Source organism: Megalobrama amblycephala, linkage group LG14 (genome assembly GCF_018812025.1).
Source record: "Megalobrama amblycephala isolate DHTTF-2021 linkage group LG14, ASM1881202v1, whole genome shotgun sequence".
NCBI lineage: Eukaryota > Metazoa > Chordata > Actinopteri > Cypriniformes > Xenocyprididae > Megalobrama > Megalobrama amblycephala.
This window is the reverse complement of record NC_063057.1, coordinates 26,718,822-26,744,024: the sequence shown is the minus strand read 5'-3', so window position 1 is coordinate 26,744,024 and position 25,203 is coordinate 26,718,822. Positions and strand designations below refer to the sequence as shown.

Genomic DNA, 25,203 nt, shown 5'->3' with positions numbered 1-25,203 from the left:
AGACCTGAATAAATGAAAATTAATATCGTACACACATAAAGAACAAACTTACCATTCTCAAAATACTTTCAACATTTCAACCATTTGGAGGCCATTGAAGTCCACTATAAGGAGAATAATCCTGGATGTTACATGTTATAGTGTTATAGTGCTTAGTAAAAGTTCAAATCTTACATGGATAACTGGATGTGACCTTACTGATCAAATAGCACGTCAAATGACTGATTGTCATCTGTTTTTCAGTCTAATGTTCATCCATCATCCTACTGGCATTTCAAAAACCAAGTAATCATTCCACACTAGAGCGGTGTTCTCTGTTTTGATCCATAATAGTGAAAGTTAACATAAGTATCTGTTTCATCAGAGGTCCAGCACCTCAGATTGCTGTGGGTAAGCTCTGTAACTTTCAGAGCATACCTACAGGAAGAACCCACAAAACCTCAGCATTCAGTTTTGCTGATGGTGCAAAACTTGCAACTTGGCAGTTGTGCTTGCAATTGTGGTCACCAGATTATAAGAGGTGCTGCTAGTGGAAACGTCATGAAAGTTGCTGAACGGTACAGAATTAAGTTACAAAACAAAAGAGTGTCCCACTTTATAGTGGGTGGCCTTAAAGGATTAGTCCACTTTCAAATAAAATTTTCCTGATAATTTACTCACCCCCATGTCATACAAGATGTTCATGTCTTTCTTTCTTCAGTCGAAAAGAAATGAAGGTTTTTGATGAAAACATTCCAGGATTATTCTCCTTATAGTGGACTTCAATGACCTCCAGACAAAATTACAGTTTCAGTGCAGCTTCAAAGAGCTTTAAACAATACCAGATGAGGAATAAGGGTCTTATCTAGCAAAACGATTTGTCATTTAAATGTATATGCTTTATATAAACAAATGATCAACTTTGTAAGTGCTTCCGCCAAAACCGCATTTCCATATTCTTCAAAAAGCTTACGCTGTATGTCCTATGCCTTCTCTATTCTACTTACGGAAATAAATGTAACTGGCACCGCGTTCATTCCGTAAGCAGAATAGGGAAGGCGTAGGACATACGGCGCAAACTTTTTGAAGAATAGAATAATTGTTCTACCTGGTCGAATATGTGGTGCGATATGGCAAATGCATTATGGGGCATAGGAATAAGGTGGATAGAATGGGCTTCCTGATCCAGCAGATCGCTCGAGCCAGCAAACGAGGACCGAGAAACTGAAATCCCTTCGTTAAATTCCTCGGCCAGCTTGACCTGCAGTTGAAGTCTCTCCACTGTGCCTCAGCAGCAGCAGGACCCAAACCATGGAGTGCAGATGCTTGTGCAGAACTAACTTTAAGATTAACCAAGAAAGCAAGAAAAAAAAACACAAATAATCTTAAACAGTCTAAGAATCTTCCACGATCACCTCTTACATAGTATTTATTCTCAAAACAAGATAAATAAGATTTTCCTGTTTCAAGATTGCAAGTCATTGCAGTGTAGCTCTTTGGGGCACTTCCTTTAATGTGAGAGAAGAGAACACAAACATGTCAACGAACAGCAGAAAGAGGAAACCAGCACTTCAGACCGCAGCCTCAAGATACACTTGACACCTAACAATCATAGAGACGCACATACACAGCAAAATCCCCAGTGTTAAAAGTAACACTGAAGCAGTGTTGAAATGTTCACAGATAACTGTGAAGATTGAGCATTAGTGAAGACATATGATGTTAACAAGCAGAATCACTGAAGAAAAGAGGAACAGATGAGAAGAGATGAGCGGAAACACAACTACAGTTGACTTCCAGCCACAGCCTTAGATTAAATCAACTGTACATTAAATCTCTTAACATATCAGCTAATGATGATTAAACAAAAAAAAAAGCATTACAATCACTTATTACTAACCAGTTTGACTTTATTTCTTTCATACATCTACAAAAGTTCTTACTGAGAATTAACAGAGGTTTAGCTGTAGTTACTGTTGATGTTTCAGAATAGATTTATTCTGTTGGCTAATAACTAGTGGTGGGGAGACAACTCCAAATGAGTTGATTCCTTGACTCTGAATAGCCCTAAGGTAGAGGTTGACTCTAGCATAGGAATTGACCCTCGATGACTCTGTTTTTGTGTCCAAAATCACTCTCTTTTTCACTCATTACCCAATCCCTTATAGTGCACAGCATTTGAGTGCACTATATCAGCAATTAGTGAATAAAATGAAGCGAGGAATTTGGAAACTGATGTGGTACATTGTGTATCAGAGAAACAACTTTGTCACATACATTTATCCTGCACTTATCCAACACTAGACAATATTTAAAATAATGAGTTGGAATGACTTGCACAGACACTTTGAGATTGAGATTGACAGCTTTTGAACCAAAAAGTTTAATTTTGAGGATTCTTTCTTCTTTCTTTATTATTATTATGTTTACAGTGCACTGACTGTAAGAAGAGGCTTTTATGAGGTCTTTGTGTGCTCTACTTTCATATCAAAGGAAGTGCCCGACAAACAGCAGGAACATGAAACCAGCATGTCAGACCGCAGCCTCAAGATATACTTGACCCATATAAACAGACAAAGGCTACACAGCAAAAAACCCAATGAACACCGCTCAGTGTTTATATAATCCACACACAGTGTTAAAAGTAATACCAATAATCTTTAATTTTCCACCTTTATTCATAAAAATACTTTTTGTTTGTATATGTTGTTGAATGTCAAATGAGCATGTCTCAGAACTCATTTAATACATGTTTACGTAGACATTGGTGAAAAACTAAATACAGAAATTTTGATTAAAGCATTAATCACCATTAGGTCCCTTTCACACAGAATGTCTTTAACATTTATTTAATATTGAGTTATGAGTTTTATCTAATACCTCAGTCCTCATTTATTTTTTATGTTCATCTGTAAGTGTTGTTTAGGCTGTTTAATAGAAGGATTTTGTAAAAAAAGAAGGATAAAATCCTCCACCACAGCACTGCCCCGCAATGTCATTAAAGTATATGCGCGAGACATCACTTCCGTTGTCAGAGCGCGATCAGACATCACTAACCGATGCTGAACGGAGTTGGACATAGTGGTGTATTAGAGGTAAAAAATGATATAAATACTGTTCGGTTTCTCACACAAACCGATCGTTTCGTGTCTTAGGACATCAATGTGTTGTCACGAGCCGCAGGGTTTAATTTGGATTTGTCTAAGCAAGCTTTATTTACTCTTTTAGCCGAAGTCCCCATCTACTCCCATTATGTGGCTGACAGACAGCAGCGGTTTGAGTTAAAAATCCTCATTTGTGTTTTACTGAAGAAAAAAAGTCACCTACATCTTGGATGCGCTGGGGGTAAGCAGATAAACATCAAAATTTCATTTTTGGGTGAACTATCCCTTTAATAAGATAATTAAATCATTAATTAAGTGATTATTGAGCATTAGTGAACACCGGCTGTTAAAGGATTAGTTCACTTTCAAATGAAAATTACCCAAAGCTTTAATCACCATCAAGCCATCCTAGGTGTATATGAATTTCTTCTTTCTGATGAACACAATAGGAGAGTTATATTAATAAATATCCTGACGCATCTGAGCTTTATAATGGCAGTGAGCGGGATCAACGAGTATGACCTGAAGAAAGTGCATCCCTCTACATCTATCCATCATAAACGTACTCCACACAGCTCTGGGGGGTTAATAAAGACCATCTGAAGCAGAGCGTATCCATATTTGCATATTTAACAAGTTATGAAGTAAAATATCTAGCTTCTGCCAGACTGCCTTCTGTATTCAATGTGCGAAGAAAGTGTAAATCTCTTATAGTTCAAAAACCTATATCCTTGTTACATGTGCACTGGGTCCGTGCTCTATTCTCATATGGACTCCATTTCCCACAATTCGCCACCTAGGAACCAATCACACACTCACACCTGTTTCCCATCAGTGACTCTTTATAAGCTACACTCAGACACACACATTGCTGAGTATTGTTTAGCCATTGGTTTGCATTCCACTTGTTCCTTGTCCTGCGTTTTTGACCCTGGACTGATTCCTTGTTTGATGATCATTTACTGCCTGCCTTGACCATTGCCTGTGTTTTGGATTACTCTTTTGCCTTGCCTTTCTGTTCCTGTTTGCTGGTGTTTGACCCACTGCCTGTATGACTATACTCTTTCTGTAAATAAAATCTGAATGTGGATCTCCAACTATGCTGTCCCGCTTCCAGTCCGTTACAGAATACTCAGCCATACCAAGATCCAGCGGCTTTTATAAGCGTTTCCAGCATTTCACGTCTCAGCAGATCTTCCAGAGCCTCGTCCTAAGATGGCTGCCATGCCTGAGTCCTCAGCCAAGATGGCTGCCACGCTTGAGCCCTCAGAGATTGCAGCGTTGCAACTGACTGCCCGCCACAACATGACCAGAGAGGACATTTCAATCAGAGCCCTGGAGGGCTTTTCTGAGCTCCCTGCACTGTCATGGCCCTAGTGGCCAATGCTAACCTCTCTGTGCTTCATGTTTCAGTTTCTCCTGTTCAGCCATGTGGGTTTCCAGTATTACCTGATCTGCTGTTGTGGTCATTGCTCCGCCGTGGGGGTCTTCAAGCCCATCTGAATTGCTTTGGTGGTCGTCTGCTCTGCTGTGGGGGTCTTCAAGCCCATCTGAATTGCTTTGGTGGTCGTCTGCTCCGCCGTGGGGGTCTTCAAGCCCATCTGAATTGCTTTGGTGGTCGTCCGCTCTGCTGTGGGGGTTTTCAAGCCTGTCTGAATTGCTTTGGTGGTCGTCTGCTCCGGAGTGGGGGTCTTCAGCCTGTCTGAACTGCTTTGGTGGTCATCTGCTCCGCCGTGGGGGTCTTCAAGCCCATCTGAATTGCTTTGGTGGTCGTCTGCTCCGCCGTGGGGGTCTTCAAGCCCATCTGAACTGGTTTGGTGGTCGTCTGCTCCGCCGTGGGAGTCTTCTAGTCTGTCTGAATTGCTTTGGTGGTCGTCTGCTCCGCCGTTGGGGTCTTCAAGCCTGTCTGAACTGCTTTGGTGGTCGTCTGCTCCGCCATGGGGGTCTTCAAGACCATCTGAACTGCTTTGGTGGTCGTCTGCTCCGCCGTTGGGGTCTTCAAGCCTGTCTGAACTGCTTTGGTGGTCGTCTGCTCCGCTGTGGGGGTCTTAAAGTCTGTCTTCCCTGGCCGTCTGTCCAGTCTTCTTCGCCCTGGCCACCTGTCTAGCCTGTGTTTTGGATTACTCTTTTGTCTTGCCTTGCCTTCCTGACCATGTGAACGTAGCCTCAGACACAGTCATCAAGAACCAGTGTATGAATCTCAACAACGGTGACATGCTTCCTGTCGGAATGCATGCTGGAAGCCACCATGCTATAAAACTTGTCCATGGCTTGCTGACATCATGCTTTTATGTGCACACGCTCATGGAATAATCTGAGATTAACAATCAAAGCCTGAGTTGACAGAGAAAGTTGATGATCAGCATCATGGTACCAACAAAGCCTGGTAGAATTGGTTTGGTTTTGTCAACTCAAAACGAATCCTGTGTCCCTGAGTTTGTCCAAGAATGGTCTAGAGCTGATATGTAGAAAGTTTGGTCTGACAAACAGCCAAGGAGGAGAAAAAGTCATATTTAAAATGAAATAAATTATAATAAATAAATAATAGAGCTGAAAGCAATGTTTCAGAAGAAAAGAAAATTGATTCTGCCACACGTTTGTGGAGTTATTGGTCAAAATGTAAAGTTGCTAATTATAGTGCCACCTTGTGGCTGATTTTCGTAATCGGTACACATTCATTTTCACACAGTGTACAAATACATTATTGTAGCAGTGGGCCATTCAGATTTACTGTTATTAGACAGTGTCATATTAGACATATTAGAGGATATGTTAGGATGAAATAATGGATACCAATTTTCAATGTTATGGATCATATGGTTGTGGAATTATAATGTTTTTTATTTTATTGTTTGTAGCACACCCATTGTTATGCAATGTTAAAGTCTGCTTATGCTAATCATTGCGATAATAAATACACATATGTTTATAGAAAATACCATAGATTGCTTGAAGAACTTATATGATTATAAAAATTTCAAATTATACATATTAAACAACTCATATATGATTATTATTGTGTATTTATTTGGTTTCATGTTTCATCTGTCTCTTCTCTGTGCCTTTGTTGATACCGTACTAATGCATATGTAATAAAAAAACATGCACTCCGGTTAACTTGTATAACATAATTTTGTGGAAAATTAATAAAAATGCACATTCTTTCTAAAGAAATGTGACAAACATATATTTTATCTTTTAAAAACAGAAGCAGGCATGACTGAATAAGTTTTCAATATTCAATAAATAAATATACATTCTTTTATGTGAGATAATGACAAATACCAGTTAGATTTTACCTGGTATAGTAGGTTTTTAAGAATATTAAACATGGTGTAAAAAATTTAGGCAGAAATGGAATTGAGATGTACAGTTTGTAGGGCTTAACCCAAGGATTCTGGGGAAAAGATGTTTTTGCAGGAGATAAAACTAATACATTGTTTCTTTACTTCTACAAAACTCTTTAAATTGGTAGTTCTTTTCAGCACATCACATCACAGAACAACATGCATTTAAATATATATTTGACCAAGAATTCAATGCTCGGACAGTTTTATTATTATGCACTTTTGTGATTTTATCCTCTGAAGTTGTGAACGGGACTTTTATTTTGGTGTGTCGATATGACGTCATAAGGCTGCGTCGCGCTCCAGCATCTGTTGTGATTCGGCTGAAGAAAGGTTTGTGTTTTAAGCATTTTAAATGTTTAAATCGATGCAGCCCGTTTTCTAGTTTTTACAATAACCTCAAATTGAATAATTTATAATTGAATGTGACGTTGTAATGCTTTATCTAACATTACTGAACGTTATTTAAGTGAGTAACGCGCAAATCCACACGTGAATAACAAAAAAGATGAGTCTCAATTCGCTCCTTATACTATATCATGAATCAGTAAATCATAAACACGAATTCAGGCACTGGTTTGTTTGTCAGTGATGAGAGAAACTGAGCGAAACTGCGAGTCATTTGAACTAATTCACCAAATGATTCACTTGAAGCAGCGCTCGCTGACGACACCTGCACGTCACAAGGGGGTCATTGCATACCAATTAAAAATGTTTATTTTCATGAAAGCTTAATTAATGATATGTATTTATTGTATGTGTCTATTATAATATACAAATCAAAACATATAAACTAAGAACAATAACTAAATATGAAGTGTCAGTAGTTTTTGTTCTTTTAATTTGTAGCTTTTTTTTCTAATCAGATTATTTAAATCCATTAACTCTTACTCTGACTCTCACCAGTCACCTGAACTACTGAACTAGAGCTGATTGAGATTTTGTTTGGATTCATTTTTCTCATCTTAAACAGGACAAAGTGTTTATAAACAAAGGAAAAACTCCTGGTGAAGCGACTGAGATCCACGTGACACTCTATTATAAAGATGGCGTTTATTAAAGAGGAGAGTGAAGATGTGAAAATTGAAGAAACATTCAGAGTGAAACATGAAGAAACTGAGGAACAAACAGGTTGGTTCCATTCTCAAAGCTGAACTCCTTATTACATGTCCAGCTCTACAGAAATGAATGATCTTTTTGAAGAATGTCATATGAGTGTCCTAAGTAAGGCAGTTTTATTGGAGAGACATTGAGATCACATGACTAATGCTGCCTCACTGAGAAGATCCAACTTCCACATTGTTGTATAGATTTATGAATTTGTTTATTCCTGCAGTGATCATGTTCTTAAATGTGTATTGTGTTGCTGTACATGTACGCAAACTGCTGGATACATAAATTGCCTTTCGAGGACAATAAAGAATTATTTTAGTTGGTATTTTTTCTTTAAGTTTTCCCCAACAGCCAAAGCATACCTGTAAACAGAGCTGGGTAGAATCAGTTACTGATTTCAAGTTACATGAAAAAAAATACGTATTCCATTGCATTACACGTGCAAATGTAATGTAATCTAACTACTTTTAGATTACATTTGAGCAAACTCATTTATCACATTAATTTGAATAGGGTAATCTTGTACCATATTGATAAAAAAAACAAAAACAAAGAAATAGGTAACATATTCCATTCTTTATCAACAACATGAATTGTATTAAATATTACATTAAGTCAGGGTTTCCCAGACTGGGGTTTGTGAAGGAACTGCAGGGGTTTATTGAGTTTAATGAAAAGCTATTATGTAATTAAATCATAAAAAATAAAATTTAAAATGAATAATTTTAAAATAAAGAGCTATCAAAATAAAACACTTACTAAAAAGCATATGTTTGGCAGGTATTTTAAAGCTAAATAAAAAAAATAGATACCTGGAAAAGACACTGCAGATGTAGACCTGTGAAATGATTCTTGATAACTTAAATACTGCTGTCATGGCAACGTGTTAAACTTTAATATATTTAAAGGTGTTTTTGAGACTTTTCGCATGCTTCAAATTGTATGAAACTCAACACACACATCAGGGTTGTCAGCCAGAAAATATGGACAAAGTATTAGAAATAGTTGTGGAAGAGTGGCTCTATAGCACCACCTTTTAAATAAAGTTAGAGGTTAGTTTTACCTACAGTCCAGTTACCAAACTTGGTACATTTGTTGTTCTCATTGAGCTGGACAACTTTCTAATTTACAGTCATTAGCTCCGACCAACAGGAAGTCTGCTATTTTTGTTTGTGGATTTTTTAAATCAAGCTCTGAGTTTTTAACTAATGCTCCAAAGGCTGTCATCTTCTTTTACACCATTTATTTCTACTATATAAAATAATAGACTGGCAAACAGACAGACAGACACACACACACTGAGAGAGAGAGGCAGAGTGAGTTGGATAATGTTTATCAGTTAGTTGATCTAGAAAATTCAACTCATATGTCATGTTTAAACTGTGCTGTGCCAGGTTGCCTCAAAAACTTGGTTTTAGACCACATTGAGAGCAGAAGATACAGTTCCTGGTATTGGTGTTTTTGCATTATCTAAGCCATGTAAACTCCATCAGCCATTCCTGTTGGAAATATAGTTGCCTTTCCTTTTTCACCACAACAGCTTCTTTTGACTCGTCAATTGTTTTTTTTTTTCTTCTCTGCAATATGTTGCCCTGTGGCACATTTTCTCATTTGATGAGATGTCTCTTCATTTATACTAACAAAGTGGTAGCAGTTGGATCGATTGGACAGAACCTTTGTTAATGAGTGTCCACAAATGTCAACACAAATCTCAAGCTAAAGATGTTAAGGAGAATGCTCATATGTTTTCGAAAAATCTATTTGCACTAGAAGAAAGATGTAGCTGTAATTATAAGTAATACAAGATGGCTTAAATCCTGACTAAAATGCACAAATGATGTTTCTCTGAAAAAGAGAGCGAAGAGTTACAGTTAACATTTTTCCAGCAGCTTTGTGGGTATTTGATCTATTATACATGTTGTTGGATGTGATGCCTAAATGTTTTGTTGCTTTTTGCCAATAAACTTGGGGTTAATTTGTATTTTAACTGTTTTTGTCTTAGACCTGACGCCACTGAAAGAGGAGAGTGAAATACTCAATGAAAATGAAGAGAAAGAGCAGTATGAGATGCATCATGATTTAATTACTGGAGAAAAATCTTTTAGTTTCTCACAGGATGAACAGACTTCCTCACGAAAAATAGCTCAAAAGACAGGAACAAGAAGTTCTTTAACTTGCCTTGTATGTGTAAAGAGTTTCAGTTGTCATGGAAATCTTAAAGTCCACATGAGAATTCACAACGGAGAGAAGCCTTACACCTGCCAACAGTGTGGAGTAAGTTTCACTCAAAATGGACACCTTAAAGTCCACATGAGAATTCATAGTGGAGAGAAACCTTACACCTGCCAACAGTGTGGAAAGAGCTTCACAACAGAACTAAACCTTAGGTATCACATGAGCATTCACACTGGAGAGAAGCCGTTCACATGTGATCAGTGTGGAAAGAGTTTTACACGTAAGGTAAACCTTTATAACCACTTCAGGATTCACTCAAGAGAGGACTGTTGTCGTCACTGTGGAAAGAAATTCTCAGGCACAAACAGCCTTACCCGGCATATGAGAACTCACTCTGGCGAGAAGCCTTTCGAATGCCATGAGTGTGGAAAGCGTTTCACTCAACAAGGAAGCCTTAGCACCCACATGAGAATTCACGCTGGGGAGAAGCCTTTCACATGCCCGCAGTGTGGAAAGAGTTTCACTGTAAATGGTCACCTTAAAGCCCACATTAGAATTCACACTGGAGAGAAGCCTTACACCTGCCAACAATGTGGAAAGAGTTTCACTGAAAAAGGAAGTCTTGAAAGGCACCTAAGAACTCACAATGGAGAGAAGCCTTTTACCTGCAAATTGTGTGGAAAGAACTTCATTGAAACTGGACACCTTGATGTCCACATGAGAATTCACACTGGAGAGAAGCCTTACACCTGCCAACAGTGTGGAAAGAGTTTCTCTCAACAAGGAAACCTTAAAGTCCACATGAGAACTCATATTGGTGTAAAGCCTTACACCTGCCAACAGTGTGGAAAAAGATTCACTGAAAAAGGAAGCCTTGAAAGGCACTTAAGATCTCACAATGGAAAGAAGCCTTTTACCTGCAATTTGTGTGGAAAGAACTTCATTGAAAACGGACACCTTGACGCCCACATGAGAATTCACACTGGAGAAAAGCCTTACACCTGCCAACAGTGTGGAAAGAGTTTTAATCAACAAGGAAACCTTAATGTCCATATGAGAACTCATATTGGAGCAAAGCCTTACACCTGCCAACAGTGTGAAAAGAGTTTCACTGAAAAAGGAAGCCTTAAAAGGCACATGAAAATTCACAATGGAATAAGCCTTTGAACTGCAGACAGTGATGAATAAGTTTCACCTGAAAAGGAAACCTTGAAGTCCACATGAGAATTCACACTGGAAAGAGTCCTTACACCTGCAAAATATTTGGTTTCTTGAAAAGAAAATACATGAGAGTTCACACTGGAGAGAAGCCATGTGATCAGTTTCACATGTAAATAAACCCTATATTGCCACATAAGGATTAACTCGAGAGCGCTGTTTTTTTGATGTTGTAAAGAAAGAAACGCCTTAAGAGGCACATAATAACTTGCTTTGGAGAGCAGCGTTGTCATCACTGGAAAGTGTTTCAATCATAAAGTAAACCTTAAAGGGTTAGTTCACCCAAAAATTAAAAAAAAAAAAAAAAATGTTCATGTCATTCCAAACCCTTAAGACTTTGGTTCATCTTTGAGACACAGATGAATATATTTTTATTGAAATCTGAGAGATTTCTCCATTGAGAGATTTCAGTCCATGCAACTACTACTTTGTTGCTACAAAATGTCATTAAGAGATTGTAAAACTAATCTATATGAACAGAGTGGTTTAGTCCAAATTTTATTTTATGTATTATTTTATGTTATATGATGAATAGATTGAATTTAGGCTTTTATTCCCATATAAACATTCATCAGCATATATAAACAGAAGCTCAACCATACATGCGTGAAGTGAGAGAACAAACTTTATTGGTTCTTGCAGCTCAAACGTGCTGTGTAAAAAGTGAATGAACCTCACTGGGTCTTGCTGAAGCTCAAACGTGCTGAGTAACACAGGAAAATGAACCTCATTGGTTCTTGCTGAAGCTCAAACATACTGTGTAACATGAGAATGAACCTCATTGGTTCTTGCTGAAGCTCAAACGTGCTGTGTAACAGGAGAATGAACCTTATTGGTTCTTACAGAAGCTCAAACGTGCTGCGTAACAGGAAAATGAACCTCATTGGTTCTTGCTGAAGCTCAAACATACTGTGTAACATGAGAATGAACCTCACTGGTTCTTGTTGAACCTCAAACGTGCTGCGTAACACAAGAATGAACCTCATTGGTTCTTGCTGAAACTCAAACGTGCTGCGTAACACGAGAATGAATCTCATTGGTTCTTGCTGAAGCTCTAACGTGCTGCGTAACACTAGAATGAACCTCATTGGTTGTTGCTGAAGCTCAAACGTGCTGCGTAACACAAGAATGAACCTCATTGGTTCTTGCTGAAGCTCAAACATGCTGCGTAACACGAGAATGAACCTCATTGGTTCTTGCGGAAGCTCAAACATGCTGTGTAACAGGAGAATGAACCTCATTGGTTCTTGCAGAATCTCAAACGTGCTGCGTAACACAGAATGAACCTCAATGGTTCTTGCAGAAGCTCAAACGTGCTGCGTAACACTAGAATGAACCTCAATGGTTCTTGTTGAAGCTCAAACGTGCTGTGTAACAGGAGAATGAACCTTATTGGTTCTTGCAGAAGCTCAAACGTGCTGCGTAACACTAGAATGAACCTCATTGGTTCTTGCTGAAGCTCAAACATGCTGTGTAACAGGAGAATGAACCTCATTGGTTCTTGCAGAATCTCAAACGTGCTGCGTAACACAGAATGAACCTCAATGGTTCTTGTTGAAGCTCAAACGTGCTGTGTAACAGGAGAATGAACCTTATTGGTTCTTGCAGAAGCTCAAACGTGCTGCGTAACACTAGAATGAACCTCATTGGTTCTTGCTGAAGCTCAAACATGCTGTGTAACAGGAGAATGAACCTCATTGGTTCTTGAGGAAGCTCAAACATGCTGCGTAACACGAGAATGAACCTCATTGGTTCTTGCTGAAGCTCAAACATGCTGCGTAACACGAGAATGAACCTCATTGGTTCTTGCTGAAACTCAAATGTACTGCGTAACACTTGAGAATGAACCTCACTGGTTCTTGCTGAAGGACACAAACACATTGCTTCACTTCAGAGGGCCTTTATTAACACACTGGAGCTGTGTGGAATGTGTTTATGATGGATGCACTTTTTTCAGCTTAATATAATGCTGCGTTCACACCGAACGCGCCTGTGGCGTCTGATTTACATGTTAAGTCATTGTAAATGCGCGTCTAGACGTCCTGCAGCGCGAATCGGCCGTTGACACGCGAATGGTGTGGCGCGATTGAGCGTTCACGCGCCTGATGCACGAATTGAGTGTCTGACGCCCTAGACGCCCGAGTTGAAAAATCTGAACTTTGGTGAAAATTTGCGGTGCGTTAACCAATCAGGGACTCTGCTTTGGTAGTAACTTGGTTTAATTGAACTAATCTTTTAAGATTAAATGAGGCTTTATACTGGAGAAAAGCCTTTTCTGTGCCTTCAGTGTGAGAAGATTTTCACCAGAGAGACCTGAATTGTGAACAGTTTACAAATGACATGACCTTTTAAATGTGGCCTCTATTATACTCATCAGGTGACACTCTCAGAACTCTCCACTCTGGCATGTTCATCACAAGTTATTTGTGGCCACTTGTTGTTTGCATATTTATTGTCTATAATTTGCCTTTATGCCTTTTTCTTTTCCTTTGGCATGTACAATGAACAATACCACACCTAAACATTTGCTTTTCTATTGTTTCAAATATTGAGCAGTTGCAGTCGGTGTCTAATTTCTATTGAATAGTACTTTTGTTTTGTTATGTTGATTCATGTCATTTTAAAACCTCAGATTCGCACCCGCTATTTTTGTTGCCCTCTTTGAAGGAACCTAGTTCATCAAAATCTCACAAAGTTCCGTGGTTGAGTTAATTCTAACTTAATTCTAAGTTCTTAATTCTAACCTCTGACTGGCCGTTGTGTTCAAGAAATCAATAAACATGTCAAGGATAGAATGAGCATTACTGAGTGCTAAATACGCATCCATTTCATTCATACTGGAAGACAGAAGGCGCCCTCCTGCAGAAACTTTTAATATGCCTCACAAAAGTAAATATTGGGCAAATTCCAAACAGCATTATTGCACCCTTGAAGGGCACTTTGAGAAGGGGACGCCATTTTAATTAAACATGAAGACAATAAACACACGACTGCTGCAATATTGGGTGCATTTTAGTTCTTCAAGACTTTTGGGTATTTTCATAATAATAAAGTATATATATAACGCAATGATAATCGACATGTTATAATCAGTGATAATCAATATGTTGACTGCCTTTCTATGTTAAATAACTGCTTTACATCCCAAATGGAAGTTATTTCAAACACAACAGCTGATAATATGAAGTGAGTTTGGAATAAACACATTTTATTAAATGTTGTCTTTTGTTAGACAACGGGTTTATAAACACTTAGCATTACAAGTTTGGCAAGATGTTTGTCGCATGTAGTTTTTTCAAATGCATGATGTAAGTGACTGAAACTCCCAGTGCTTTTAAAGATGGAGCAGCATGTACTACTGAGCTCTGAGTGCATACTAAATAATCAAAGCGCATACAGCCAACAGCTCACCCCAAATTAAATGATTATTTCTCTGTGATAACATACACTGTTAGCGATTTCTGTAAATAACAGTATTTAACTGTAATATGAACTGTATTTTACTGTAGGACATTTATACAGTATGTTACTGTATTTTAAAGTTGCACTGTGGGAAATATGCACCATTGAAATACAGTATTTTTACTATACTGTAAATCGAAATACATTACAAAAAAATGAGTGCGAAACCTGACCAATCACAGAAAAGGTATTGATTTCCCGCTTGGAGAAAGAAGAAAACCAAGACACAGATGCAAGAACCTGGCAGCTGCAAGGTGTGTGCAAATATTCCTGAATTTTCTTAACATATTTGATATTTTTGGTTTAATTTAGTAATTTTAAAAAGGGCGTCACTTAACGACACGCAGTCACCTCACACTTTATGGTGTAGACGAGAGCTCAGCTAGAGAGATTTGTGGCGGAAACTAAAATATTTCTTTTCTTTCCTTTTTTTTTAGAACATTTGACCATCGAAATATAAGCATAAACGGGTCTCTGTCTTGGGGTGACCACGTTTGGAAGCAGGTGAGTATTCATGTGAACTGTTAGCCGACAAACTGAGCTTTTCTGGGTTTACTTTGAAGTCAATCGTTTTGTTGTTTTAATCTGTGTATAATCGCTTTAAGGTAACTTGTTACCCCATATGAATGTACAGCATGCATTTATCGTTAGCGTAAAACCTGCAGTGTTCGTATGCAAACACTGTGGCGCCTCTCCCTGCTGAAAAAAAAAACAGCATATGCTGGTAAGGTAAGTTTTGGAGATGGTATGCTGGTTTGAGCTGGTTTATGCTGGTCAAGTGCTGGTCCTAAAATCCTGGAATGTTTTCAACCAAAAACCTTCATTTCTTTTCAACTGAAGAAAGAAGGACATGAACATCTTGGATGACATGGGGGTGAGTAAATTATCAGGAAATTTTGAAAGTGAACTAATCCTTTAAGTTTTTGAGAATGGGAAAAAAAAAAAACTCTTTAAAGGCTCATGAAACCCCCTGTTTCAGCACTGGTTAGTTCTCACCTCAGTTTTGAAAAATGTTACAAATGTTGGTGTGTTAAGCTGTGGAGGGGAGACAGACAAACATAACACCGTCTTCAGATTCAGACAGTTTAATTTCGCTCTCACTGAGTTAAAAGCATTAACGCTTCCCACAAATGTATGTTGCAATTCACCATTACGTGCAACAAAATGAACTTATTTTCTGTGTGGTTTTTTAAGCTCTCCATACATTTCATTCATCCAAAAATTAAACTTGTCATTTACTCACCCTCATGTTGCTCCAAACACAAAAACCTTTTGTTCATCACAAATGAGATAAAAAGATATTTTTAATCTATCATCATTTTTGTCCATCCACAGAACGTCCACTTAACCAAAATATTCCAGTTCACAAAGTGCATAAAGACATTCTAGAAGTAATCCATAAGATTTATTTGAGCTTTTTATTCAAATACAAACATTGGTCATCCAAATACATAGCACATCAAATATGGTAAACAGAATCTCCAATGTGCTTGAAAACCAATTAGGTGTCTTAAAACTATCAAATTTAGTTTTAAAATGTCTTTATGCACTTGACTCTAAAAGACTTTGGTTGCCTGGATAAAAATGAAGAAAGAATATTAATTTGTGTTATGAAAATGCACCACTCTTGAGGGGTGAGTAAATGACAAAATGATAATATTTTTCTCAACTAATGTTTAAAATGTTTTACACATCAAATGATTTAATGAATTCTTTCTTTTGTGTAAAGGTTCATTGTGAGGATAAACCCCGACAACAGCAAGTGCTCCTCAAAGTTTCAAGTCAGCAGAAGAAGTGGGAAGATGGTTCAAAGAAGAATTCTGGCCTAAACCCTCATGTATCCTCCTTCATTAAGGACTTTCTGGATTTCAGCTGGCAAAACTATTAAGCTGCTAAGAGCAAATACATTCTGCTCAGGAGACTTTTTTGAATTATTTAAATATTGTTTGGATGACTGAAATTAATCATTGTTTTAAAAAACTATAATATAAAACCCTTGTCTATAAATGTTACTGCAAGGTGTTTTTTTTTTTTTCGAATTTGTAAAGTTAATATTGTTATGACTGAACAAAACAATAAAAAGCACATAAAACTAGCCGCAGTGTACATAAGCATTTAGCGTTTTTGATGACATGAAATAATAGAGTTGTAACTGTTTACTGCCTTACTAACTGTTTGGTATTGGTAGATTATACATTGGTAGAATGTGGTTTATAATATGTTCTGATATATTCTAACATTATTACTGATCATTGAAATACTAATGCTGAATAAATATTTTATATAAATAATATACCATATTTGGTTGATATTGAGAGATTGTGATTTCGGCTTGAGTCAGTTACATTATTTCACTATTAGATGGCGACAAAGACTCTTTATCAGTAGCAAAGACTTATATTGAATCGAGTCCAGCATGTGTCATTTATCTCTTTCCTACTTTCCCAGTTGCTTATATAAGAATAAAATAGGCACAAACATAAAATAATCACATTTTATTGGCCAAATTTTCAGAAAATGAAATCAGTTGCAAGTATAAATCCATTCAGATTAGTAACACAGCGTATTACATGTGTAAAATGTAGATTATTAAAAACTCCCTTCATTTCACTGATTATGAAGAACTGTGTGATTATAAATTCAGAACACAGTTTCAAGTAAATGATTTTTTGTTACATTTAATCAGAGAAAAGCATGTTCCTGATCTACACTACAGAGCAGTAATGTGTACCTCAGTCTACTGAAGAGAAGCTGAACATTGCTTTTTGAACATTGCATTGATTTTATTACTGTTATATATATTTTAAATTTACTCAAACTCAACACCATTCTTATGTTTGGAACAACCATGTCATATTTGGAACCACTACATGTTTAAACCTCAAACACACACTAGAACATTATTACCATGCAAACTGAAGTAACTACAATAAAACATTTTTTTTTGTTCAATAGAACAATGTTTCTAGACAATTTTACTGATTTTTTTTACAGAGTTTTTGCTCTTATTCTATCACTCCATCCTAGAAATAAATGCTTAAAATTACCAAAATGATCTACCAATAGAACAAGTCATCTTTTTTTTTTTTTTTTTTTTTTTTTGCAGTAAATGCAGTTTAAGTGGCAGAGATCAATCATTTCCTACTTTCTGTAGCCATCATCTTCATCACCACCACTATCCTCTTCATAATGAGGTGCTGAAGAGAACACGTGTTCATTTTCACTTTAATCCCTGCAGAAGTTGGCCGTATTCAACAGTGTTGGTGTCCTCATGCAGGTCCTGATTCACCCACTCATCCAGACGCTCACGCTGCTTCTGATCCATGATTCCCATGCGGCTGTACTCCGACACCAGGTTTCGGTATCCTGCTTTGTAGTAGCCTCGGATGCCTTCATCGGACAAAACGTGACACTGAGATGAAATGCTTTCACCTGGAATTAAACACAAGAATGTTATTAAGTGCAGAAACATGACTGTTTTTTACTCTTAGAGATAGACAACTCTCAGTTGTGTTATGCTGTACATTTAATATCTTGTGCTGTATTTACTGCTGTTTTTACTGCCACTTTGTCTTCTCATTTTTGTGCTAAATGTTGTTGAGTGTATTCACTGTTGCCTGTGACTTATTTAATGTTGAACCAAAGCTTCGATTTAGAGACTGCTATTTCTACTGTACAGTTCCATATGGCTCAAATGGCAATAAAACTCTTTAATCTCTCAAATCTAATTGGTCAAAGATTGCATTTTCATCAAATAAACTGCATTATCATACCTACTATAAACACCCTGATAACTCACAGTATGTGTTGAAGGGTAGATTATACATGTGGTTTGCAAGATTAAAACCTCAGAGTTTCTTACCTAGAGCTTCTCTGAGCTTTTGTGAGGTAAGAGGGTGGTTCAGAATCATGCAGCGTTTCAGCAGAAGCTCCATGTCTCCATTAATCATGGTGTCTGATAGAAGTTTCCTGTAAAAAAACAGAAATGTTTAATGTTTAATACTACTCAAAATTCCTGTAGTGTTCATTGGAATTCTGTAGAATTGTCTTGAACGTGTCCGTGAACGTTACCTGGCCATCTGTGAGCGGCTGCTTGGGCCCGTAGTTAAAGCTCGTCTGTGATCTTGTCCCAGAACCTCCATGGCAATCAGGTTCAATCCATTGTTGTCAGTCTTTATGCTGCTGATCAGTTTATAAAGCTCTGGGTTTTTATTTTTAATCTCGCTCACTGAGTTTGAGTTTTCTATGACCGTCTGAGCCAGTCTGATGGAGTCCTTCGGTGGAATATGGCTTGTGTTGAGTGTTCCTTTGTTGTTCTCACTGGACCTCCGAGCACTTTGAACTCTGTCCAGAGAGAATGAGAATGAAATTAGCGTGAAATCTACTTATTTTAACTAGTAAGCTAATTTAGAGCTCAGGTGAGTACTTGATCTTCCTCTAGTTTCTGTTGCTTTATGGAATCAAATAAATGGACACATAACACTCCTGGTTATGGATGTATACTATATTTCAATGCTTAAATTCTAATAATTGTTTGATGTATCAGGTAAATTCTCTTTCTTTCCTTTGTGGATCTCCATACACACTGCTGTTTTGTTCTTTTGTTCTCTGACAACTTTACCTTTTATATTCACCAACAAATCCAAGATGGTACGTTTTGATGAGGATACGTTCATCACTTCTGATGAATTTAACACTCTGCAAGTATCTCTGCAGTCCAACGTCTGTCTCCTTTCTACTTCCTCCAGTTATGCTGTATTTCCTGGGGTTTTTGTGACAGAAGTCGTATCCTCTCTGGAGAGTAAGCAGGGGTGTGTACGATTCAAGGTTTGTCTGGATCTAATGAGAAATGAAGAGTGTGAGATTAAACACAATCCAGATCATCTCTAGTCATTGAATGAACTGAATTTCCCTCTGATTTAAATAAAGTGATCTATCAGTTGGTCGTTCAGTTAGTCCGTCTGAGAAACAGCCAGTGATTTCAGGACATCAGTCAGTCTGAGCATATCTTGAACTAAAGTCTGGCACTCAGGATATGCACACTGGATGGAACTGGAATAAATACTTTGAATGTTGAAATCCCATCGGACTTAAGATAGCTACCTGAATCGTAACAAAGCACTGTTCACCAGAGGAGAACTGGCCCCCTGATTAAGCCTGGTTTCTCCCAAGGTTTTTTTCTCCACTTTAACACCTGTTTGCCACCTATTTGCCACCTGATGTCACCTGTTGGAGTTTGGGTTCCTTGCCGCTGTCGCCTTTGGCTTGCTTAGTTGGGGACACTTGACATTTGATATTCAACAGTGCTTTGATCTGCCTGCATTGAAACTATTCTTTAAGAGCTGCTGTGCAGCCAAAATGATATACCAGTTATCACTGTAAAGCTGCTTCGACACAATCTGCATTGTAAAAAGCGTAAATAAATATGTAAATAAAGGTGACTTGACACACATCATCCCCTGAAGAAATCATAGCCATAAAGTAAGTGTACTCACCTCATTTTTCACTTTCTTGCGTAGCATCAATGCTTCCTCCTTTATCTTGCTGCCAGTTGCTTGTGCTAGAGCATGATAAAGAGCATTCTGATGATCTGAGTTAACGCTGATTAACTTGCCATCATCCTGGACAATGTCAAAATGACCGCTGTACAGCTGTGCATCAGCTCTGTTTTTAAAATTAAAAGTAATTACATTCAGTACACAGAGTTCATTATTAACACTGAAAATAATTTCTATGCATGAGCAGGATAATGCTTTAATGATTAGTCTTACTGTGATGTATGTGGGGCTTTTGCAGATTTGGTCAATCTCAGTTTTATATCGCCTGCTGATTTGGTGGTTCCTGGGTAACGTTCCTCAGTGAGCTGTTTTCCATTTTCATCAACGACTGTGAGTTGAATCCCTTTTCCATCGAGCAGGTTACTTTTTGTGAGCACGTACACATCGAGGGCTGTAACAGGCTGATCAGTTTTGCTCATATATTCTGTATACTGCATTAGGTTTGTTTTGTCCTCATCTGAAAGTTGTTCCACTTTCTTGTGGCTCGCAGATTTCTTGTTGTGTTTTTCTCTCTGATCATCAAAGAATTGCTGAGTTTTATGTCTGCGCATGACTTTATCTACTGCTTTTCCTGTAGCACTGTTCAACTCACTCTTAAATGTGCTGGCCATTGAAGAAGTTATGTGTTCAGAACAGGAACTGATGAACTGCTCAGAAACTTTCTGTGCGATAATCTGCAGAAGTTCTCCTTTAAGGCGTTGTACATCCTGTAAACTGTGTCGTCCATCTTGGTCATACTTTGTCCTTTCTTTCTCAAGCTCACTGATGCTCTCCAGTAATTCAGGAATAAATTTATTTTGTATTTTCTCTTTTGTTGGTATGGCACCCAGTATTTGACAGAATTTAGTTTCATACTCAGCTACTTTCAGAACCAGCTTTGCCATTTCAAGCACACCTGACTGACTCTCTTTGTTCATAATCTCTGTTGCTGCATCAGACACCTCAGAGAGTTTGCTGATAACATCCAGTTCTTTGGTACAGTCCAGTATGAGGTGAGGAGTTATCTCTTTGCAGAACATATCAATTGATTTTTTTATTTGGTTCTCATAATTCTGGTCAATCTTGAAATTCTCTTTTTCCAAGGCAGCTTTCGGAATGCCTGAGCTGATGAATTGAACTAGATTCTGATCCAGGTCGCTGCTTTGCTTCACTGATGAAGTAACAGCATTCTGAAAAATGCTTTGTAAAATCTTCTTAAAGACTTCCTGGAGTGCTGCATCAACTGCGTAGTTCATGGCAGTGAGCACAGACTTTTTCCCGATTTCTTTAACTGCATACATAGATGCCGCTTTTAAGTTCTGTTTGACCACTGTTGAAGATGTCATGTTTTTCATTGCAGACTTAAAAGATTCTTTACTGAGTGATGATAAACCAGACTGAGCACTTCCTTTGATTGAAGTAAACATTGCCTTTCCTGATTTGATGAATTCATTCGCAACAGAAGAGAAAGACTTTGTACCATTGAGGAGACTTTTTGTCACTTTAAACACTGTGGTAACTGCTTTCTTGATAACGCTAAAGCCAGCTGTTAGCAAAGCAAGCCCGATGCTGATACTCTTAGATATTGCCCATGACGCCCAGCTAAACGTGCCGTTTATCATCCCCTCTATTCCACTGATCATGTCAGACACTCCTTCTGAAATCAGGGCCATTCCAAACTGGCTCGCTGTTCCAAGTGACAGCACACAAACAAGAACCCCAGCGAGAACCTGTACCACCCCGAGAAAGAAACATATCAAAGCATCAAAGCAAAACTTGGGCTTCTTTTTCACCTCAAAAACAACACCGAGACCATAGTCGTATAATGATCTCAGCTCATTAGTGATGATGAAGTCCTTTTCTTCAGACAGCATGTAGACTGAACAGTCCTCTGTAATGGCATCACTGTTGCTGTCCTCCAGCTCTTTAAGTTTATTCAATGCATTATCAATGTATGTCATCCAAGACTTAAAGATGTTCATTCTGGCCTCCATTTGACTCTGAAAGTTGTTGTTTTTGTCTGTGCTCTGATCTTTGTTACCGGTGACTGATAAGTTACATGAGACCATTGTGTTTGAAACTTCTGAGACATAGGCGTCAATTGATTTCTTTGCATCTTCCAGCATTTTCATTGCATCTGCTTTATAGTTACCCTTACTGAGGTTGATGGTAATGTACGCCTGGTTATAGAGTGCCACAGCCTTGTAGTGTGGGTCAGAGTTGGCAACTTTTTGCCAATAGGATTCGGCTCCAAAGGCATTGTTGGATTTATCACGGCAGTGTAGATCAGTTCTTACAATTGCCTGTTTGATGTGATCATAAAAATTATCGCATTCTCCTCGCAGCAGCTTTCCACTTGTTTCGTTTACTGTCCTGATAAGATCTGATTTAAGTTCTCCTAAGTCATCATGTCTATTGATGTGATCCTCGTGAAGGGTCAACCACAAGGCCCAAGATTCTTTCAAAGCATTGATGGCAGGCTGATAATCAAACTTTGGCTGATGATGTTTAAAGCAATCTGGAATATTTTTAAGCTGCATTTGCATGGGGTCCAGTTTTTCTTGCTCTGTATAATGCATTTCAAAGTCCTTCAGCAATTTACAAAATGTGGAGAACAGATTTTCCTTTAGGTTTATTTCAACCAGCTCATCACTTTCCATGTCATGGATTCGTTTAATTTCATAATTCTCTCTTAGCTGGCGCATGATTTCCACTGACTGACCTTGGTAAGCTGGTGCGAGATGATCACAGTTCACAACCATCTGGACCATCCCAGGATTGCCTTTTCGAGATGTACGACCAAATATTTGTTTCTCGACTCTTCGGTTTTGAGGAAAGTGAGTAAGAAGAACAAAAAGACCACCACACTTATTCACACTTTCATCAACCTTTATGTCTGTCCCTCGTACTCCCAGATTTGTAGCAATGATGATTCTGCCTGCACAGAATTTCTCTCTTTCAACGTTGTGTTTCTCACTGATTGTGTACAGAGTAATCTGTTCTGCCTTGAATCTGCCGCTGCCTTGTATTTTCTCTTTTAGTTCATCTGCTGTTTTAACATCTTCACAAATTACCAAGACAACTTGTCCTCTCTCTGCTACTTTCCATGAAGTTTCACAAATAGTCTGGATCCATTGGTCATTCCCACCTTTTACCTGGATGACTGGAAGCTCCACCACCCTTTTATGGCGATATGCAGGTACAGTGTAGCTCTGTGCTTTATAATGTCTTGCCAGAAAGTCCCGATCTGCCTTACCTCCTAATGTACCAGAAACACCAAAAATACCACTCCCACTGAGATACCTTTTAAAATAATGGAAATTTGACATGTAATTTGTCACAGTGGATATCGGTGAAATCGCAAGTTGGTGCTTGAACTCCAAAAATTGTTGAAGACCATTACCCCACTTCTTGTTTTTCTCCAGCACACCGCTTGCTTTGAAGTCTAGTGGAATTATTGCATTATACTTGTCTCTGTCATGAATGCCAGCAACTTCTCTTTCAGTGGCCGGTGAGGTGTAAATCATGTATTCGCGGCCCTGTGACATCTCAACAGCCTTTAGTGCATTCTCAACAAAAACTGGTAACTGATTTTCAATGTAGCGTTTCAAAAAAACAGGGATGACAGTGAAGTTGTTGGATTTTTCGGCAGTTTGAGGGTTATCTGAGTACATGATATATGACTTTATTGTGCTCACAGTAGCATCAATTAGTGATTTCTCAGACATGATTTCACATGCCAGTCCTCCTTCCAGCAGTAACATTTCAACAATAAGGTCACCTTGTTTTTCCTGAGCTTCAAAACATTTTGCTTTCTTGTTCTCTAAAGAATAGCACTTAAACACTGCACTCTTCTCCAAGACCTCCTCAAATATGCACAGAAGATCATACTGTTGTGAAACTACAAGTTTCTTCATGACTTCAGATAATGCTTTAGACGACATGTCCTCTTTCACATCATATTGATGTATCATTTCAATATCCTCCTGGGTGTAGAATCCCAAATTCACTCCAGGTAGCAAGATCTCATTTGCTGAAAAGCTTTCTGATGTTTCCAGTCCCATAACGGCTGTTGTTGCAGCTTTATGAAAGTACTGTATCCTTGTCGCCCATTTTATTTCCCTTGTTTCAAGCATTTCAATTGGTTGACAAGTAGATATCATGGCCCATATGTTGGAAAGGACTTGCTCCACATGCCTAAATCCAGTAGATTCATGGGACAAGAATGTTACTTGAACGCCACTGTCTAAGGTCATGTAGTCCACTTCATCCACTATTACAAGCTCAAATGGCCTTGTATCGCGAGTAGTCCTCTTCTCAAATTCCTGTTTAAGTATGTCTGCTGCAAAGACTCCCACTGTGCCATATACTATTTGTTTCCTGTAATTATCTTTAAGATGTTCCTCTTGTTCCTGTTGTGAATAGGCACTTGCATACTGTGGAGGTACTACAGACGAGGTGATGCCAAACATTTCAAAAAACTTTGTCCACTCTTCTTGATCTCGCCTGGCTAGAACCGGAGAGCTTGTCACAATGTCCACTTTTGTTCCACGAATGGCCAGAATTGTTGCAAACATGGCTAAGATACAGGACTTGCCCTCACCTGTGCCAATCTCTAGAAGACATCCATTATCTTCTGTGAGCTGTGCCAATAGGAGCAAAAGCAACGACGCTAGTTGTGTACATCTTGGAAAATAGCCTTGAATCTTTGTGTTATCTTTTGTGGTGATTGTTGAGCAGTCTTGCACTGCTATTGACATTCCAATTAATACATCTTTCAGAATGTTAATATCTGGGTTTTTAAGATTAAGGGATGCTATCTTCATTTTCAAATCTGCAATTTGTTCTTTTGTAGCATATGCACATGTATCAGGACAATCAATAAACTTTGGAGTTTTCAGAATGCTTTTAACCTGATGAACTGTGTTCGTTAATCACTAAGTCGGCTCCGACCAGTCTGCAAAGATGAGCCCATTTGACATCTTTGTGGCCTGGGCGAGGTAAGACAGTGGACCCAATTTCCTAGCTTTTGGAACATCAAAGGATCAACCCCCGGTTGTGGGCAAGAAACTCAGCGCCAGAGACTGACCAGACAAATTCCACACACACACCCCACACACACACACAGACACACACACATATACAAACATGCCTAGAGATGGTATGTACAGTTATTCTCAAGATATGACTGTGCCAAAGTGTACCCGCTATATTTTAAGTGCATATATGCTTCCTAGTGTTTAGATTTTAGAGTTTAAATGACTGTAG

The 25,203-nt window shown here is 38.3% G+C and overlaps 3 protein-coding genes across 3 annotated transcripts in view; 1 reads left to right on the top strand and 2 right to left on the bottom strand.

The window, feature by feature from the left end:
* The window catches only part of LOC125246308 (tripartite motif-containing protein 16-like), a 398,598-nt gene that overhangs the window by 282,897 nt on the left and 90,498 nt on the right, over window positions 1-25,203 (bottom strand). The gene's annotated exons all lie outside the window — the stretch shown is intronic.
* Window positions 6,709-11,700, top strand: LOC125246306 (gastrula zinc finger protein XlCGF57.1-like). Its single transcript, XM_048157254.1, has 3 exons — window positions 6,709-6,763; window positions 7,404-7,561; window positions 9,546-11,700. Exons 2-3 carry the CDS (start codon window positions 7,477-7,479, stop codon window positions 10,883-10,885), a joined length of 1,425 nt encoding a protein of 474 aa, XP_048013211.1. The 5' UTR covers window positions 6,709-6,763; window positions 7,404-7,476; the 3' UTR covers window positions 10,886-11,700.
* LOC125246272 lies at window positions 16,879-25,139 on the bottom strand. Its single transcript, XM_048157212.1, has 6 exons — window positions 20,170-25,139; window positions 19,894-20,062; window positions 19,020-19,237; window positions 18,470-18,742; window positions 18,261-18,367; window positions 16,879-17,830 (listed from the first exon to the last, which is right to left on the bottom strand). Exons 1-6 carry the CDS (start codon window positions 24,759-24,761, stop codon window positions 17,619-17,621), a joined length of 5,571 nt encoding a protein of 1,856 aa, XP_048013169.1. The 5' UTR covers window positions 24,762-25,139; the 3' UTR covers window positions 16,879-17,618.